At 34.6% G+C, this 18227-nt stretch overlaps 1 protein-coding gene across 21 annotated transcripts in view; it reads left to right on the top strand.

Moving 5' to 3' along the window:
* LOC122717267 (basement membrane-specific heparan sulfate proteoglycan core protein-like) overlaps positions 1-18227 on the top strand; it is a 154580-nt gene that overhangs the window by 68458 nt on the left and 67895 nt on the right. For 3 of the 21 annotated variants that reach the window (XM_043941182.1, XM_043941181.1, XM_043941176.1), the window contains exon 1: positions 1026-3793. The exons of 15 other annotated variants lie outside the window; for them this stretch is intronic. In XM_043941182.1, the coding sequence (XP_043797117.1) occupies positions 3685-3793 (109 nt within the window). In that variant the 5' untranslated portion in view covers positions 1026-3684. Of the gene's footprint in view, positions 1-474; positions 598-1025; positions 3794-18227 lie in introns of those variants that run through there. 3 more of the 21 variants (XM_043941178.1, XM_043941180.1, XM_043941179.1) reach the window with 2 other exon arrangements.

The following is an 18227-nucleotide window of genomic DNA, read 5'->3' as shown; positions in this document are numbered from 1 at the left end:
TAATAAAATAAATAAATTTTCATTTGGAGATCACGATTGATTTATACAAATTTGTTTTTATGATCTCGAAATGGATTTGATTGTGAAATGGAATTGTTATGAGAGCCGATAATTACAGATTTATCACCAACTTTTTTTTTTTCCAATTTAAAACGAGCAAAAAAACACGTAAAAAAAGAAAAAAAATTACTTTTTCCGACTACAAATTTTTCTCAACAAAAAAATATCTTTCAACGACTTTCACGTATCCCCTTTCCAAAATTAATTCCAAAACACGGAAGAAATTTTTCACAAAAAAAAAAAAAAAAAAAAAAAAGAAAAAGAAAACGAAACTTTTTCTCGATTCGTCAAAAATTCAAAACTCGCTATTCGACGATCATATTCCACGAAAAGAATCGAAACGTTTACTTGAGAGAAAAGAGAGAAAAAAAAAAAAAAAAAAAAAGTAAAAAAAGAAAAAAATTCAGAGTAGCTTAGTGCCTCCCACGCTTGTTGACAGCGAAGGTGGGGTGGTCTGTTGTTGGTTCGGTTGATGGCGACTAGCGGTTTGCCAGTCTGTCAGAGCCTCGAACCAGCGCGGCGTCTGCATCGAGAAACGTGCGTATCCCACATTACTTTTCACTTTTCCACGCGAATCCTCCGTTTCCAGAGATAAAATTTACCGGCTGCCCTCTTATCTCTTGCACCACGGGGAGGGGAGGGGGGAGAATTCGCTCGAGGATCCGATCGAGGGACCACCGATCTTCTTCTTCTTCTTCTTCTGGAGGATTCTGGACTCGAAGATATTTTTGGAGCACGGTGAAGTGTGTTTTTATTTGGAATATATCTTACAAAAAAATTTTCAATACGTGGTGGAGTGTTCTATGTTTGGAGATGGTAAATTCTCGAATCGATTTATGGATCTTTCGAAAGTATTTCGAAGTTTTTTATATTCTTGTGCGATGTATATAGGATGTATGTAGAGAGGGGGATCTTTGATGTCACGATGATGGATTTTATTGATTTTATTTCGGTGTTTTGAAAACAAGTACATTCTTGGAAAAGATAATAGGTAATTAATAGATAATTAATATATAGGTAATTATGTAATAATAAGTATGATATTTTGTTTCGTTTACGTAATGAAGTTGTTAATGAAAAAAATTCATCAATCAATGCAATATCAAAATCGCAAAAGATAGCGTAAGTAATATTTTTTGGATTTTTTTTTTTTTTTTTCGGAAGAAATACGATATCTCTGATTAATCTTCTTCTTCCTAACTCTCTTGAGTATGCTTCACTTGTTTCAACGTTTCATTCGTTTTTTTATTTCTATATATAATCAGTCACGAACGAAATTATTATAGAAATTCCTTCGAAGAATGCGAAGAAAAATTTATTTACGATGATTTAGAATAACAATGATTCCCATATTGATAAAGAAAGATATATAGTTACCATCGCATGTGCTTTTCTGGCAGAGAGGATATTTATAAATTCCAAAATTTCTTCTTACAACATATATCCCTACTGCTTCCAAAACTTCTCGAAAATCGCATCTCTTCGATCACCTGTTCATTTCCAAAAAATATTAAAAATCCAGCGTCAAAGAAACTCACCCCGATATATTCCGATTCCATTCTCCTCCACGGTATTCAACCCGGTGCATTCCTCCAATTATTTCCATCTTTCTCGCTCCACGATGACAAAGCTAGAACCTCCCCCCCTTTATTTCTCCTCCTCTCTCTCTCTCTCTCGAATTCTTCTCTTTGTCCGGTCATCGGTGACACATCCAGTGGCGGAAGGAAGGAGAAAGGAAGAAATGAAAAGAGAACAGAAACGAGGAAAAAAAGCGAGAAACAAAGGGGGAGGGAGGGGAGAGGGAGGTGGGGGTAAAAGACGGTGATGATGACGGGGCGGGAAGGGGGTGGGATGGTAGTGGACGTGGTGTTTTTTAAATTGGACGTGGAAAAGCGAGAGGGATCGATAGGGTGAGAGGATGGGAGAGGGGGGGAGGGGGTTAACAGAGGGGAGGGAGAGTGTGCATCAAACGCGGTCGCGGCTTTCAGAAAATAATTAAAAATAATTGAAAAACACAGCGTGTCGCCGCGCCACAGCGGAACCATTGTGCTTTGCTCGCTGCACAATTTCCTTGCCTTTCTGCCGCGAACCGTCGCGCGCTTTTCCTTTCCTCCTCCTCCTCCTCCTCCTCCTCCTCCTCCTCCTCCTCCTCCCTCCTCCTGCTCCTGCTCCGTCAACCCTCCTGGTTTCCACGGTGCTGGTAATCCCGCGAAAACAAAAACCGAATTGTCGGACTTCCCCTCCCCTCCCTCCTCCTCCTCCCCTCCCCTCCCTCCTTCCCCTCCCCCAAAGTGGAAAAAAGCTCGTGTAACTAACGAGAACCAGCTCGGTTCTTCCCGGTTTCGAGTACTCTTCCGCCTTCGAATTCTATGTTTCTCTCTTTCTCTCTCTCTCTCTCTCCTTCTCTCTCTTTTCTTCACGAGCACGGGTGATTAATCGGGGTGGGATCGATGGGAAGGAATCGACCTCGGATGCGCCCTTGTCGAAGGACTTGGCGATCATCGTGCTCCTTCTTCGTCTCTTCTTGCCTGCGGTTTCCCGGAGTTCTTCTGTTCTGGGAGCTTCTTTAGTTCGATTAGTTTTGTCGCCACCTCGAATCGTTTTCTTCGAGGATGGATGGAGTAACTGGATCGTCGAATTGACGAATTTTAGATTTTTTTTTTTTTTTTCTTCTTTCTTTGGTTATTTGTTTTTTTTTTTGTAAATAACGGGAATATGCTTTTGTTTTTTTGCATTTCTTTTTTTTTTTTTTTCCTTTTTTTACATCTATGCACATCGCGAGATCGATTTTTTTTTTTTTTTAACGCGCACACACGTGTGTCGATTTGTTTTCGTTACGTTACTTTGATTGGTTTCGTGTATGGAATTCACGAAAGATTTGAAACTTGTTGTTAATAATAAAATTTACGTTGATTTTTAAGAAAATGGATTATTTTCAATATATTATTTTTTAGAATCGTATACAAAATAATAGGAAGTCTATCATCGTGAAACCATACTCATTAATCAGGCACAATTACATTTTATCTGTCTAAGAAGAATTTCTTATCTATGGTGATTACATTTCATATATCATTTCACCATAGCAAAAGACTTAATACCTTCTTCTCAAGTGAGACGAATTAACAACAAAATTTATATTTATTTTATTTTTATATTTTATATTTCAGAAAAGTACTGAATACTTATTTTCATTGTATTATTTTTAATCAAAATAATAAAAGATCCATCATCCTGAAACTATAGTAGATTTTTAACATTGCTATAAATATAGTCTAAAAGGAGTTTCTTATTTCGATTACATTTCATGATGCACTCCACCCCATGACAAAAGACTTGACATCTTCTCCTCAAGTGAGGCAAATTAACACTACTCGAAGTGTTGAATCCAATCAAAATTTCAAGTCTCTAGCAGATCCAGAATCCTCCACAACCTCGAAGAAGGTATTACCACCTATCGTCGTGGTCTTTGATCGATTAATTCGGAAAATTAAATTCAGTTGGTGAAATAGTTCCGTCCTGCAACAGTGAAGAGTTCAATCGAGTGAAGAAAGAAGGAAAAATCGTTTGGAGGTCTTTGTTGCGCTGCAAATGAGACGCTAGTAAACGATAGTCGAGAGTGAAATGGAACTTCCGGCGAGAAGATTCCTCGTGATCCTTTTACTCCTGCTGGCACTGGTACAGGCGAGTCTTGGCCAGAAGCAGAGGAGATCTTATCGTCAACGGAACAGAGGTAACTACACTAGGAATCTTTGCTGATTTATGCACCTGTTGAACTTAACCTCACTCCACGTCACGATTTCTCGCCAGAAATTTGTGCCGACTCGGTATTTAATTCTTAATTGATATCGTAGAGCCACAAGTCTGTAACAGTTTAGATTAAATTTTTGGTTAAATGAAAATTTCAGGGGGAAAAAATTATATTTCTGTTTAAAAAAATTTAAAATACTTGAATGAATCACGATGACATTTTAAATGATCATGTTGAATTAAAGTTGAATCAATTTTACTAAAGTAAATTTATATATATTTTTATGGCACATATCGTGTCGAATTATAAATAAATTATAAATTAACTTGAATCAATAATGATCTACGACTAAGTACAGTAAATATAGAGAAAAATCATAGTTTTGTGAAAAGTTAAATTATAATTAAAATGCCTCGATAATAGCTACGCATTATTGTAGAATATTTTCATTATTCTTATTACTCGTAACACATTATATTGCACATGATTTTGCATACATCACATATATTTTATATTCTATTTTATATGCATATTTCGACATACTTTTAAATGCATAAATTATATTATGCAGTCTATTATTAAGAAGGAACTCTACGTAATAATTTTATTTTGTATGATAAATTATAGAAAAGAAGAGTCGGTATTGAAATGAATTTCAATACAAGTTCGAATTTCGATGTTGCGAGAAATAGTTGTCGGATTTCGTTGTCCTCGCATCAGGGTTAATTCCATAGGGAGAATCTCACTTATACTCGTTCGAAATCGTATCGCGCGCGCCTCCTCGTATTATGCATTAATGAAGAGCACTCGAAGGCGTCGTCGGTATCGATTACTTGGCCGTTTGTTCCCTTACGCGACGAAAAATCGCGTGAAACGTTTCCCCGAAGGTTGATCGTGGAATTTTATGTTATAGACCTAACCTGACCTGATTATATTTCTCGAATAATCGCTACAATTGTCGATATTCGTATCTAAATTATGTGCAATAACAATATCTAATTTATATTTATAACTAAATTGACTTTGCAATTAGAATAAAATTGGAATAAAATATTATATCTAATTCTTTCGAGAAATAATAAATAAAATTTAACCGAGGATCAATTTAAATAAATTTAACTTAACATAACCTCTAAATCTATATTTATATTAAATTTCGTTCGTTGTGATCAAATGAATCGCAACAAAAATTATTCTAACTTAAATTTAATCTACTTCTCAATTCGAATGTAAATTAATTTTAGACTATGAGATAAATTTAAATATTTATAAATACCTACGAATAGCAAATAAATTATTTAACTTACAAACGAATATTCGTAGAATTATATACTTTAAAAAAGAGCTTTATTATATGATATATATATATATATATATATATATATATATACATACAAAAGAACAGCCTCAGTATTTGCCTTTGATTAATATAAAATTCAAAGGCAAGTGTACGAAAGAAAAGTTAAAATAATTTCCGGTTTATAAGAGACTCGAGACACTTGTCATCGACAAAATGTCGACTATTTAGCCATCGTTCATACCGACAATAGATTTTTCTGTGCGCCATCTATTGTTCTATAGTTTTTCCTTTTCGTATCCCCTCCTCCCCGACGTACTCATGTTTAATTACATGATGCCAGGACCGCGACGTATTTTCAGGGTAAATCTTACCTACGTTGTTTCTCTTGTTAAAAAAGTACGACTGCCGAGCTTTGGAGAAAAGGACGAGGCATGGTTAAGTGTAGAAGAGGACAGAGATAGAGAATAGGAAAACGGTAGAAGCATGCAAGAGAGGAAGATAAGTCTTTTTACGAGCTACCGGCGTGGCGGCCCGTGAATATCATTTTTGGGATGAAACAATCGTGCAAACCGTTGCTTCCGCGTACATAGCATGCATTACGTTTATTTTAACCAATGCATGCTTGCTTTGTGTATATGTGTGTATGCGCCTCATTCAGCCTGGTCGATCATTCACGGTATAAATTATCGTTATGTGCGAAAAGATTCGTTACTATGTGATACATAACCTATAAAATTTTAATCTTGTAGTGCGAGCTTTGGTATAGCGAAATGGTGAATAAAACGGTTGAGAAGTGACAGGTATTGGAGATCTATTTTGGAATTGTGCTACATTGCATTCTGTTTGAAATTTCCAGATTTATGTTATAAACGGGATCATCAATAATTAAAGGTATTTCTCAATTTTTAATTTTAATTCTTACAAATTTCACTTTTGCTGGATCAAGCAAACATTCTTAAGATTGTGCTTTATTCAAAAACCTATTAAATTTTCTATTTACAAACTATAACATTTTGTTATCATTCTATTTATAAATTATAAATAATCATTAATTTAGAAAAAAAAATTGTAATATTTGCAAAAAAATTTATCGTCTAAAAGATAAAGTAAGAAAACGTAAATACAAGAGTACCTATCTCTTGTATTATCTCTTTCCATAACAAAATGTTTAATATTCTATTCATCTTAACCTTTAATATCGTCCAACTTAACATCTCGTCGTAAACGAGCGTGACAACGAAAAAGAGGGAAAGAGAAAATGGAATTATAGACGTGTGGAAAAAGCAAATTCATAACGCAGGGTTTGCAGAATCTTCCTTATTATTTATTAATACGTTTACGATTGCACGATAAAATAGAAGTTGCGGGAACAAAAACGACGACGCCTAATGGCTGGGAAACCAGGAAGGTCCATAACCGGTGTTAACGATCTGCTCTGTTTATGTGTTCTCCCCCTTGTAAGCTTTTGTTAGTCTTTCCAACCCCTCGCTAAGAATAATTCGATTTGTCGTGGCCAGTTTCCTTTTCTTACGTGTTCTATGGTCACCCCTCGTGTTGTATGCCTGTCGGGCATCGGTTTTTCATTTGTTAGAGAAGAAAAGAGAACATTGAGCGTTCTGTTGTTGCTTGGGATAGTTGTTGATTTTGATGGAGCAATGTAATTGAAGAAGAAGAAATCTTGAAGTTCACGAATCTTTTTTTTTTCCAGAATTTTTTTCTCAAGAAAGATGAGTAGTTCATTGATTGACAGTTTTCAAATTAGAATAAAAATTTAGAAAAGTAAATAAAATTTGATCAATGAATTAGTCAATGAATAGATTTTATTGAATAATCTGTCGTTATTTGAGAAATAATGAAAGAAAGAATCTGGAAGATCAGAAATAACTCTACTAGAATTTTTTTCTCAGAAAAGATAAATATTTGATGATAATCTCGAAGTTGAACAGAAATATAGAATACAGGAATAAATTTTAATTTAAATCAATAAATAAATCCTATTGGATATTTTGTTATGAATGTTAGAAAAAAGAATTTGGAAGATTCAGAATTCTTAGAATTTTTTTTCAAGGAAGATAGTGTTTTATGACTTTATTTTAGTTTTTAAATTAAAATTTAAATAAAAATTTAGAAAATAAATAAAATTTATATACTATAATGTGGATTAACCAATGAATATAGTACGCTTGTGGAAAAAAGATGAAAAAATTTGTCTCAAGGAAGTTGAGTGTTACCAGAAAAGAAATAAACTTTAATCTTTAGATCGGTCAATGAATAAATCCTGTGAATCCATGTTTCCATATTTTAGAAATAGAGATGAATTTAGCGATACGGAGGAGAGATATTAAAGTTAATTAATGCAATAATTTAAGATCGTTGATAGATACTATTAATAACTTCTTACAAGAATTTAATTCCATTAATAAGTTTTAATAGGGTAATTTCAAAAGAGGAGGCGTGTCTAGTTTCTAACCTCTTTATTCCCAAATTTAGTATATGTTTCTACGCGATTCATCAATTTCTGAGTCACTTTAATCCTCGCTTAATCGATTGCAAACCAACAATGCAGCTTACCATTACTCGATCATTTTGATTCGTACCAGATGTTTAGATATCCAATTATTTATACTCCAATAATATTTTCGATATAGAGGTGAAGAATTCAATTTGAATCATTTCGTTCCACTTTTTTTTTTCTTTTTTTTTTCTTTTAGATACCGTGACGCCATTATTACTAGTTTTATTACTTTCGATCTTTTTTTTACAATAGAGAATTGATCGTTCGTAAAACTTGGTCGAAAGGTATTAAAGAGGGAGAAACGGTTGAAGAGGTGACCGATCCTGGAAGCCGCCTCGTGTCAACGCGGATTTACGATGTCCGTTAATGGAACGATCCTCAGTCGATTTCAATAGGTTTGGAATACGAACGGACACAGGATTGGAAGTTCTTTTCATTCGGAAATAATGACAAGGTGTCATCAATATTCCCTATCAACGGGTCGCAGTTTGATATCTCTTTCGATTGGAAAATATGTATCTTCCAGCTTTGTGTTATTCTTTCCTCTCTCTTCTCAATAGTAATGCAAAAATTATTGCAACGAGTCGCAACAAAATTTCTGATTTGAACTCTTGAATCTTAATAAAAATCTTATAGAAATCTTAAAATTGCATTGGAGGAAGGTGTTCTAAAGGTTCGTGGCAGGGATTGACGAGTTTTATTCCGGGAATAAATCGTATCCGGCGGCAGGTTTGGGACAAAGAATATCTTTTAATAATTTTAAAAAGATCGATCCATCCCTCTCGAGGTTTATTTTATGAATATTTTTATACGTTTACGAATATTAATAATATTTTTATCATTATAACGATTCTGAATACATATTTATTTAATGTATTATTACAAGAAAGTTTTTTTTTTCATGGGAATTTCGTAATTTTTAATTTTATCTGTATCGTAAGTTGGCGTTCACGCATATCGTGAAAGTACGTGCTAATTCGAGTTTGAAAGTCGTAAAGTGTACATGTTATATAACACTAGAACTAACCGACAACTAAAGCGTGAAACTTGCATGAAAGAAATTAAAATAAAAGATAAATGAAAAACAAATAACGTAAAGTTACGCGAATAGATTAATAAACAGCAATTAAAACTGTTAACTCTAATTGTGTGATTTTCTGATAGAAGATCGTTCTTCTTCGATCATTCTTTATCGATTTTAATCAAAGATACTCGAAAGATATCGAAAGATATCGAAGCTTTTTTCAATCACATGTACCACATGAAATTAATTTTTTATCCATTGGAATACGAATATTTAAGTTAAAATTTAGAAAACATTCTTATAAAAATTCAAATGATTTAAAATGAATTTCAAAAATTCGGTAGAAAAAAGTGTTTTTTCCTCTGGCTGGAATATTTTCAATTCTCTCGAAAATTGTTCTGACTTAACCAACGCTGTTTCTTTTTGCGAACTAAAACGTGGACATTTTTGCATGCGTCGTTGACTACTTGGTTCGACCGCAATTATTCACGTAAATATTATGTTTATATACAGGAAAAACGTAGATTCTTTTCTCTCTCTTTCTCTCTCTCTCTCTCTATTTCTTCCCTTCCTCCACCCGGAGAAATTTCTTTTTTTCTCTCTCTCTCTTTCTTCCCTCGCGCAGAATCCTCGATTCTGATGGACGAAGCCATGAAATCTGGGTTACCCGTTCCCCGGAATAATTAACGTGGAATGATCGTTTTTTATTACCTCGTAAATTTTTTAAATTCCAACGAAAAAAAAGCTTGCAACAATTTCTGCTCGGATCTCCTTTGATCCGTTTTAATATCGGCCGATTTAACGATTTAAATAACGCCAATTATTTCTGATCGGTCCGAGTTGAAAATAATATCTTCGTCGTTCGTGTTTTGCCTTCGGTTAATCGAAGGAAGTGAGGTTAGGTTATCGTAACGATTTCAAATCGTTCGATGGTGGCTCTTCGATTTAATACTCGAATTGATGGAAGATTATGTTTATATAGATTAAATCCCAGGAAGGTTTGAGGTTAGGTTTGACTTAAATACGGATTAGAGCCGTATGGCTTTAGTAGTCGAAATTACGATCAAAATTAATTGTAGTTACCAGAATCTTTCCGAGATTTCCCCAAATATAATACAACTCCATTTATTATTGGAATTTCAATTATTCTTAGAACACGAAGTAATGACATTTTTCCTTCATTGCCGTATAAATATAAAACTGCGAACTGCACGTTATCCTATTTTCATTTATCGAATTAATTCCATTTTTCAAAATTTCAAAAAAAGAAAGAAAAAAAGAATATGGAAATAATTCAAAGCAGTCTATATATATATATATACAATTTCATCGTCATCTCTCTTTATCTTCACGAAAACTTGAATTGCTAGAAACGTTTTATACGTCGTGGCATCGAAAATAAATCAAAATAAAATCGTCACATCGAGCAATGGCGCGAAATCTCGACGAGGAGCCTCGAGGAAACAAACGTGGGGGACAAGTGGGGGAGGAGGGGATTGTGGACAGAGCGGTGGAAATTAGCGGTCGAATAATCGGGGTCCGATTAAATTGACTCGATCGAGGGTGGCGGCAGATGGCGCTGAGGGAAAATCCAATGGAGAAATTTCTCTCCCTCCCCAAGCAGACAGTTTACATTTTAAACAGGGGAGAAAATTCTCCGCGTGCACCTCGGATTATTCGAGGAAAACCGCGATTTATGCTTTCTTTATCCATCATCCTTCCTCCTTTTTCTTCCTCTCCTTCTTCCTCTTCCTCGTGGACATTTGAGGGGAGGGAAAAAGAAAGAGAAAAAAGGAGAAAAAAAAGAATCTGCTCATGCATATTGCACGGGCGACGAAAGAAAGAATCGACCAAGGATTTAATTACTACGCCATAGCGTGATTATATAGCGCGAGAATCCTTGAATATTTCGTGTATTCCGTGGAATTATTCTTAAAGAAAGAATGTCCTTTCGTCGCTTAATTTTGCCAAGATTTCCGTGGAAGGTTTACCCTTTAGGGGGAGGGGGTAACTTGGTTACTCCGGGGATGGAGCATTGTTCGAATATCCACGTTTCTTTGCTTTTCTTCTTTCTTTTCTTTTTTTTTTTTTTTTTTTTTTTTTCTCATTTCTTGACTGTACGACCTCTTTCCCATAACGAGAGAAACGGTTTTCATTCTGGATCTTGTGATCAAGATTTGTCTCGAATAATTTTGACTGTAGATTATGGTTTCTTGTAGATTTAATTCACTTGTAATGAATTAAACATACATCGTTTATACTCGCGTTTTCATTAAAGCTAACTTAATTTTTATCTTTTGTATTGTTACCTTGTGGAGTTGATTAATTTTTTTTTTCTATTAAAATCGTATGTTATTACACTATCTACTATTAAAATGATACCAAGAATTTGATTAAAAATCGGATTCTAAAAATAATGGAAAGAGAATATCGAGATTTAATTAGGAAAGGATGGCCGATTTAAGTAAATTAAAGTTCAATTTTAAATCGTCACAACTCCTGGCATAAAATTACGTTTGTTTTTTTATATATATATTATAATTGATACTTGCTTGGCTGACATTTAATTACGCCACTTTGACAGACAATAGATAATCATCGAAAATTAATATAAAATTTTTCTTTCTAAAAAAAAAAAAAAAAAAAAAAAAAGATGGAAAAATACGATTCTATTCTCATAATTGATTCTTTTCAAATTCTTTATTTATTTTTTTTTTTCTTTCGTTCGTTCTTACAATTAAAAACCATAGAAGTTAAAAATAAATACAGCTAGTGAGTAATACTATAATGACTAACACAATGAGTAATTATCTCATTGATAATATTTTTAACTATATATTAACGAACTATTTCTTATTTCTAAATAAAAAAACTATGAAAATATGTAGAGTATAATAATGTGGAGCAATTGATAAAATTTTTGTTTAAATTTCCCTATAAAATAATGTTCGTATAAACTTTTTGTATAAATACACTCTTTTATCGATTTCCTATTCTTTTTCGTATATACGCCCCTTAACACGTTTTAAAACAGCGTTTGACAGCTTTCGAAGTAATATAACAATTTTTCAAACGAACTCGTGCTAAAGAATAAGACAGATCTCTCCTATTAAAATTGGAAACGACTGACAGAGGCTTACAAACTTGGCAAATACAACAATATACGTGTATAGATCAATACGATCAATATGATCAAAACCCAGTTTTAACATGACCCAATCCAAGTGTAAACTATTAACCTGACCCGATCTGTACACTAATTTCTACCAATCTAGATGTAAAATCTGTTCCACGTTTAAATAGTACACAACTGCCACTTTGCATATATTCTAAATCAATAATCGTATCTGTCAAACAATGCTTATGAGATGCAGGTACAATCAGTGGTAAAATTATACACACGCCTTGTAATCAATGCCAATTTTCTTTTCAATAAAATTTTGCGAATGTATATATATGTGAACGTACGTATAATAGATCGTAATTTATTTTTTTTTTTATTATTTTTTTTTTTTTATTACAGAGAAAAGTCACTTTGAGAGGTAAAATGAACTCGTAAATTTTCCACAATTTTTTTCATTTTTTTTTTTTTTTCAACGTACCCCCCTTCCCTTTTTTACGTATGTAAATAAATTTGTAATAGCACGGGATAGAGTGAAACGTTGCGAAATGTGAAAAATATTCGAATTTGAAATTTTATACTGTATCAATTAGCCAATCGTAAAAAAAAGAAAAAAATTTCCCAGGCAAAAATTCACGAGTGTATTCGAAAGATAGAAAAAAAAAAAATAAATAACATCCAAAACATTGATTTGTACAAAAGATTGATTTCTCAAGGAAATTTTCCAACGAAAAAAAAATTCCATTACGTCCTTTCGACGTTCTCAATAGGTCACAATCCTAGGGAATTTTTCTAGAAACTTACTATATATATTTTTATTCGATAAAAAAAAAAATGACGAAATTCCATTTTTTTAATCCTCGAAATATTTCTTATCTCACTCTTCTTTTCGCGGCGAAAGACAAAAAGTTTCGAAAAATTTATTCGAAAATTACGAAAGAAAATCGTGACCTCCAAAAAAAAAGAAAAAAAAAAAAAACGATCACGCATAACGTTCTATTTCCACTCAGTTTTACCTGATAACCACATTTACATCATTTCGCGCTCAAACTTTTATCGGGATCGATAAATTTTCTTGGCCCGATGAATTCGATAAATTTCCTCCTCGCAGGGATATATATATATATATATATATAGTACACGCTTTTCCAACTATTGGTGTACGGTAATACCAGATCGTAAATTTCGTATATGAAAGTGGAAACAGTTGTCGATGAGCATCGTGCGCGTTACATACATCGAAGCGAATCTTCCTCTGACCCGAATGCAACTGGTTATTTTCGCTGGATATTTCCAACCGGCAGAATCTAGCTTTCTCGATAGTTTTTGACGATCCATAGCGCCTAGTGCGCCCCCTCTCCCTCCCTTGCCACCGATCTTGCGACAAACTGTTGCGAAACTTCTCCTCTGCTTCCCCCTTTCGTGAAAAGCCAACGACAACGCGATTCATCCACGTATTATTCAACCGGTTGGAATACCATTTAACTTCTTCGTATCTTCGTCCCTCTTCCTTCCTTCCTTCGCTCTCTCTCCTCCTTCGTTCTCTCCGATAGAGACGAATTGTTTCGACGAGGAGGCGAGGAAGGCTCGCTCGAATATCGAAACCGTAGTTGTCTTCGTTTATCGAGAATTTAAATTAAAAATTGGTAAAAAAAAAATAATTTTGTCCAGCAATCTTTCTTCCCCGTTTTCCCACAGGAATTTTTCTTCGTTCGAAGGGGATACGTCTCTCTTCGAATTCAACGATCCGTTACGATTATCTTGGCGAAAGATTTCAATTTAGTGTATGATAATTTAAAATGCTTGATTTCTCTTCATTCTTCGAATTATTCTTTCGTATCGTTGTATTGAATTGTAGATAATATATTGTCAGGTAGTGTTCGATACGTATGCGTTGATACGTACGAATGGTTGGATTTTGACTAGTAGAAAGAAAATATTGTATTTTTTTTCTTTTGCAAACAATCGAGAAAAGAGATACAGTTATTTATAAGGTGTAAAGTTACTCGCTTCGAGGAGAATCCATTCTCTCTTCCTCTCCCGTTCAATCGTGAATATAACTTTCGAGCATATGTTCGAGAAGAAATTTGTCTTATACAAAAATGCAGAGAAAATTCCCAAGCATTCGAGATATTCGAAGTAACGAAATTTAATTAATCGATACTTCGCGAAGTTCAAACTTCGAAATTTTCCAAAAATCAAAAAAACTGATGAAATTAATATATAATACTTCGAATAAACATTCGAAAAATCGTAATTCGATATCGATCCGTTCCCTTCGTGTTAAAAAATCGAAAAAAGGGATAAAAATATACGCGTTGATTCTTGTATCGAGGAGGATCAATCTCTCTCGAACGGCGAATGGGCAATGACTACCGATGTATAGCGCGTAGCACTTAAGAACGTTTCGAAGCGCTTATCCAATGTTTATCGTAACGGATAAATATCGTATATAGAAACACACAGTGTTGTATATACAAAGTTATCTATCTCTCTCTCTATACGTACATACATACATATATATATATATATATATCGAAGCGACTCGAGGCGATTCTTTTTCCCCCTCCCCCTCCCCCTCCCCCGTTCTTATTCGAGTATCGATTAATCGTTACCACTTCTCTTCCCCGTCCCATTCGATTGGTTCTTGGGGTGCATGGGGTGCCGGTGACGTACCACTTCCGGTCAAAGTCTTAGATGCAGCTACTTCCTGCGCCGTTGAGAGGATTTATTCGGCGCCCCTTATCCACCGTTTCCTGCTGCTTTCTCGTACCTTTGGCAAATAAATTATCCATGTGTCCACTGTGTGTGCACTGTTGAAAGTTAGGCAAGGAAAAAGAATGGAGAAGGAAAATTCGAAAAAATTTTTTTTTTCTTTCTCTGTTTACTTTATATTGAGAAATTGTTGAACGAAGAATATGGGAAGGATATGGTTTCAACGCACGGTGGTGGAACAATACACGCATATATATACACATACACACGGTGGCTGGCCTTGAAGTCAAATCTAACCATTTAACAAACGGAATGAAACGGTTAATATCCGACATCCGGTCACTTTAACACGAACCAGATAATCGTTTAACATCCTGATCCTCCAATTGCTGTTAAAGTTGGCCATTTAATATTGATAAGTGGCATTACGAATATTTGAAGAAACGTAAGGATAAGGTTGTTCAACGTCACCCTAAATTCATCAATCTATTTGTGCGATGCACGCGAGCACTTGACACCCTGTGACTCCCTCTTAACTTAAGACCATAATCGTACAAACAATTCAACACTAACCTAAATTGAACTATTTGATACACGAACCGTATTATTTGACCATTATCTTTCGATCTCAATTTCCTTCGATCGAATCTGACGAGATAAAATGTCTCGACATTCTTTCTAATCGTTTAATATGTAAAACGTAATTTATTTCGAAATAACGTGTGGAAAAAAGATACGAACGATATCGTGGAGAAATATTTGAAACAAATGTAAGATAATCTTGTGATCCTAGGGATATTTAATATTTGGATGCCAATATTTGTTTGATTTTGCAAGCAGCTCGAGAAAATTTATGAAAATCACTTTTAAAAGTGGGAATATATTTCTATAAATAAATTACAACGGTCAGAGAATCATCTTAACAGCTTGGCTACGAAATTACTGGACACACGGTATTGAAAATATTGAGGAGATACCATCATTTTTAAATCCTGCCATATTGATTTAACAGAACGATTATTATTATATTATTATTATATTATTATATTATAATAAATAAGGAATAATTTAATGATGAATAAAGCAACACAGATATTCAAAGTCTGTACTTTTATTCATGTGATAGATTGGAAAAAATTAGAATAACGACGAATAGAGATCCATAAAAATGTAACTCGGTCCAAAGTTGAGCCGTATCTCGCCTAATCTGGAACTGCTGATCAAGAAAAGTTTTTTTCTTCCCGGCCGGCGAGAACAACCCTTAGCCCTCGGGTCGAAAACTACGTTTTCCTCCGCCAATATATTTGATCTGCCGAGTTATTAGATTTTCTGGCTGACTTTCGTGGCCCTGCCGGGGTAAACACACTTTTCGAGATATACACATGTTCCACGGTTGTCTATCGAATTTCGCCCTCCCTCTTACCTCGAAGGCTCATCCTAGACCACGATCGATGAAGAAAACTTGGATCCAGGCAATCCGAGATAAGAGGGCGGGGATATTTAATCGTGGATCTCTCTAAATTAGTTGGAGCTGTTGATGAGTCCTTTTCTTAGCCCGTTTTATATATATACGAGAATCGAGTTTGCAAGTATATTCGATTCCACATTCGACATTTTTTTTTTTTTTGTTAGATTTAGGATTTCCTGTTTCTTGTTTATATATATATAAATTAGTAATTTATATAATATATAATGATGTTACATTATATGAATTAAAAAAGTATCGTATGTCGATTGTTTGATTAGCCTCATTGATTAAGACATTGACCAGTAACTCGAAGATTCTGGGATCGATCCCCTTAGTTTCCACTAAAAAGTTTTTCCAAGTTTTTCCTCTCAAATTTCTTCATTATCTCGTTATAATATCCCTATAATATCGAATTATTCACGCAAATGTATAATTAATATAATTTCTCTAAGAGAAAGAAAAAAAACGATCTTACAATCGATATGAGATTGAAAGGGAGAAGAGGTGTTGATTATTCTCGTCATTCTGAGAGAGAATATATATACAGTTAATCGTGGTGAATCTCTAAATTTAGTTGAAACTTGTTGTAATGAGTCTTTTCTTGATTCCCATTATACACGAGAATCGAGTTTGTAAGTAAATTCGATTCCCTATCGAACACTTTGTTAGATTTACTTCTTGCTTCAAGCAAGTCGGATTCTCTCTATTCTTCGGTTGCTCTCGATCAGTTTCAGTTTTTAATTCTTCGTTTATATCGTTCATTTCCAACTTGCTTGTTTGATTAAAAACTGTACGGGAGAGAAACTTTGATCCCGTACAGCTGTTCAAGTTTCGGCATTCGGCGAAGGAAACATTATTATTCCAAGGCAAAACAATCTTGTGGAAATTATCATCTATCCTCGAATCGAGAATAGGAACAAATGCCTCTTTGCTTTTTCTCAACCTTGCGAAATATCAAACAAACATTTTCACGAATAATTAGCCTAGAAAAAAATTTGTGTACGGATTTTAATAGATCCGGTTTAGGAGATCAAAAAAGAGTTTGGAGATAAGTCTTTCAGGATTATTAGAGCGATTTAGGCCCTCAAAGGGTTATAAGTCAAAATCGAAATTCGCAAAAAGTAAAAAATCCACCGTATATGGATAAATCGTGGGAGAAATGTCAAAGGATGATCGGATATCGGTTGGCACTCGTGCCGCGGATTTTCCATTGGCCTGACTCATACATCAACCGTTAAACGTGTCTCGTTAAGCGATTTTAAATTACCATTAGAAAGCGCATCTATCTGGAGGGCTGCGTGGCACGCTCTCCTCGGGTATCATCGACCTCCCCGCTATGGAATCCACGTGTGGAGAGAGGGGTTTGAATTGCGATATTTACGAGGCTGACGAACACCAGCCGACCCCAACGGCCATCTTCGTGTTGCATCTCGACAAGGAATGCGTCATGATCTCGTATACGATTGCGATTAAGTACAATGTTCGACTGTCGCGAGAGGATCGTAAAAGCCTGCATCTCGGAGGCCTCCTCTGTCGGCTTCTGGATTCATCATTCGTTCCTGCTCCTCTTTCTCTGTATCTCTGTGGAACGAGAATACGTTATGGTAATAGGCTTAAGCAAGCGAATTCCGCAAACTGTTGGAATATTTTTGTTCATATTCATCGGGATTCTATTGAGAGTATCGGCTAAAATTACGCCACGGTGTTACGTACACCGAACCGTGACCTCATCGAACCATATATACGTGCCAGGTATATTTTGAGATTTGGTAGAGGGAAGAAACGATTATCCAGTGCTAAACTGAACCAAAGTGGATGCACAAGGAATCTGTGCAACAAATTATTTTTAGGGCGGAAGTAAATGAGAATGGAGAGACGAGTTCGAAGATGTTGGGTCAGGTTGGATTCGATTCTTCGTATTTGTTCTATTACGACGAATTCTAAATGGAAACAAAAGGGAATATGGAAGTATATCTCTGTAATAGTTTTCAATTATTTTTAGTTTATGCAAGGATATAATATAATAGGAGAAGAGCGTTAAAAATGTTAGATACATTCTTACGTGTCGGTTCCTTTATGACGAGTGCTTTAATGGAAACAATGTCGATGTAGAAATCTTTTCAGAATCTTTCTAATATTTTTTTAATTATTTCCAGTTAAGAATCAAGAGAAGAGCGTTGAAAATGTTAGGTTAGATTAGATACATCCGATTCTTACGTATTATGACGAGTGCTTTAATGGAAACAATGTGGATGTAGAAATCTTTTCAGAAT

Source organism: Apis laboriosa, unplaced genomic scaffold (assembly GCF_014066325.1).
Source record: "Apis laboriosa isolate Shangri-la unplaced genomic scaffold, ASM1406632v1 scaffold4_cov146, whole genome shotgun sequence".
NCBI classification, from domain to species: Eukaryota; Metazoa; Arthropoda; class Insecta; order Hymenoptera; family Apidae; genus Apis; species Apis laboriosa.
Note: the sequence above shows the minus strand (reverse complement) of the source record. Positions and strands in the feature narration are given on the sequence as shown.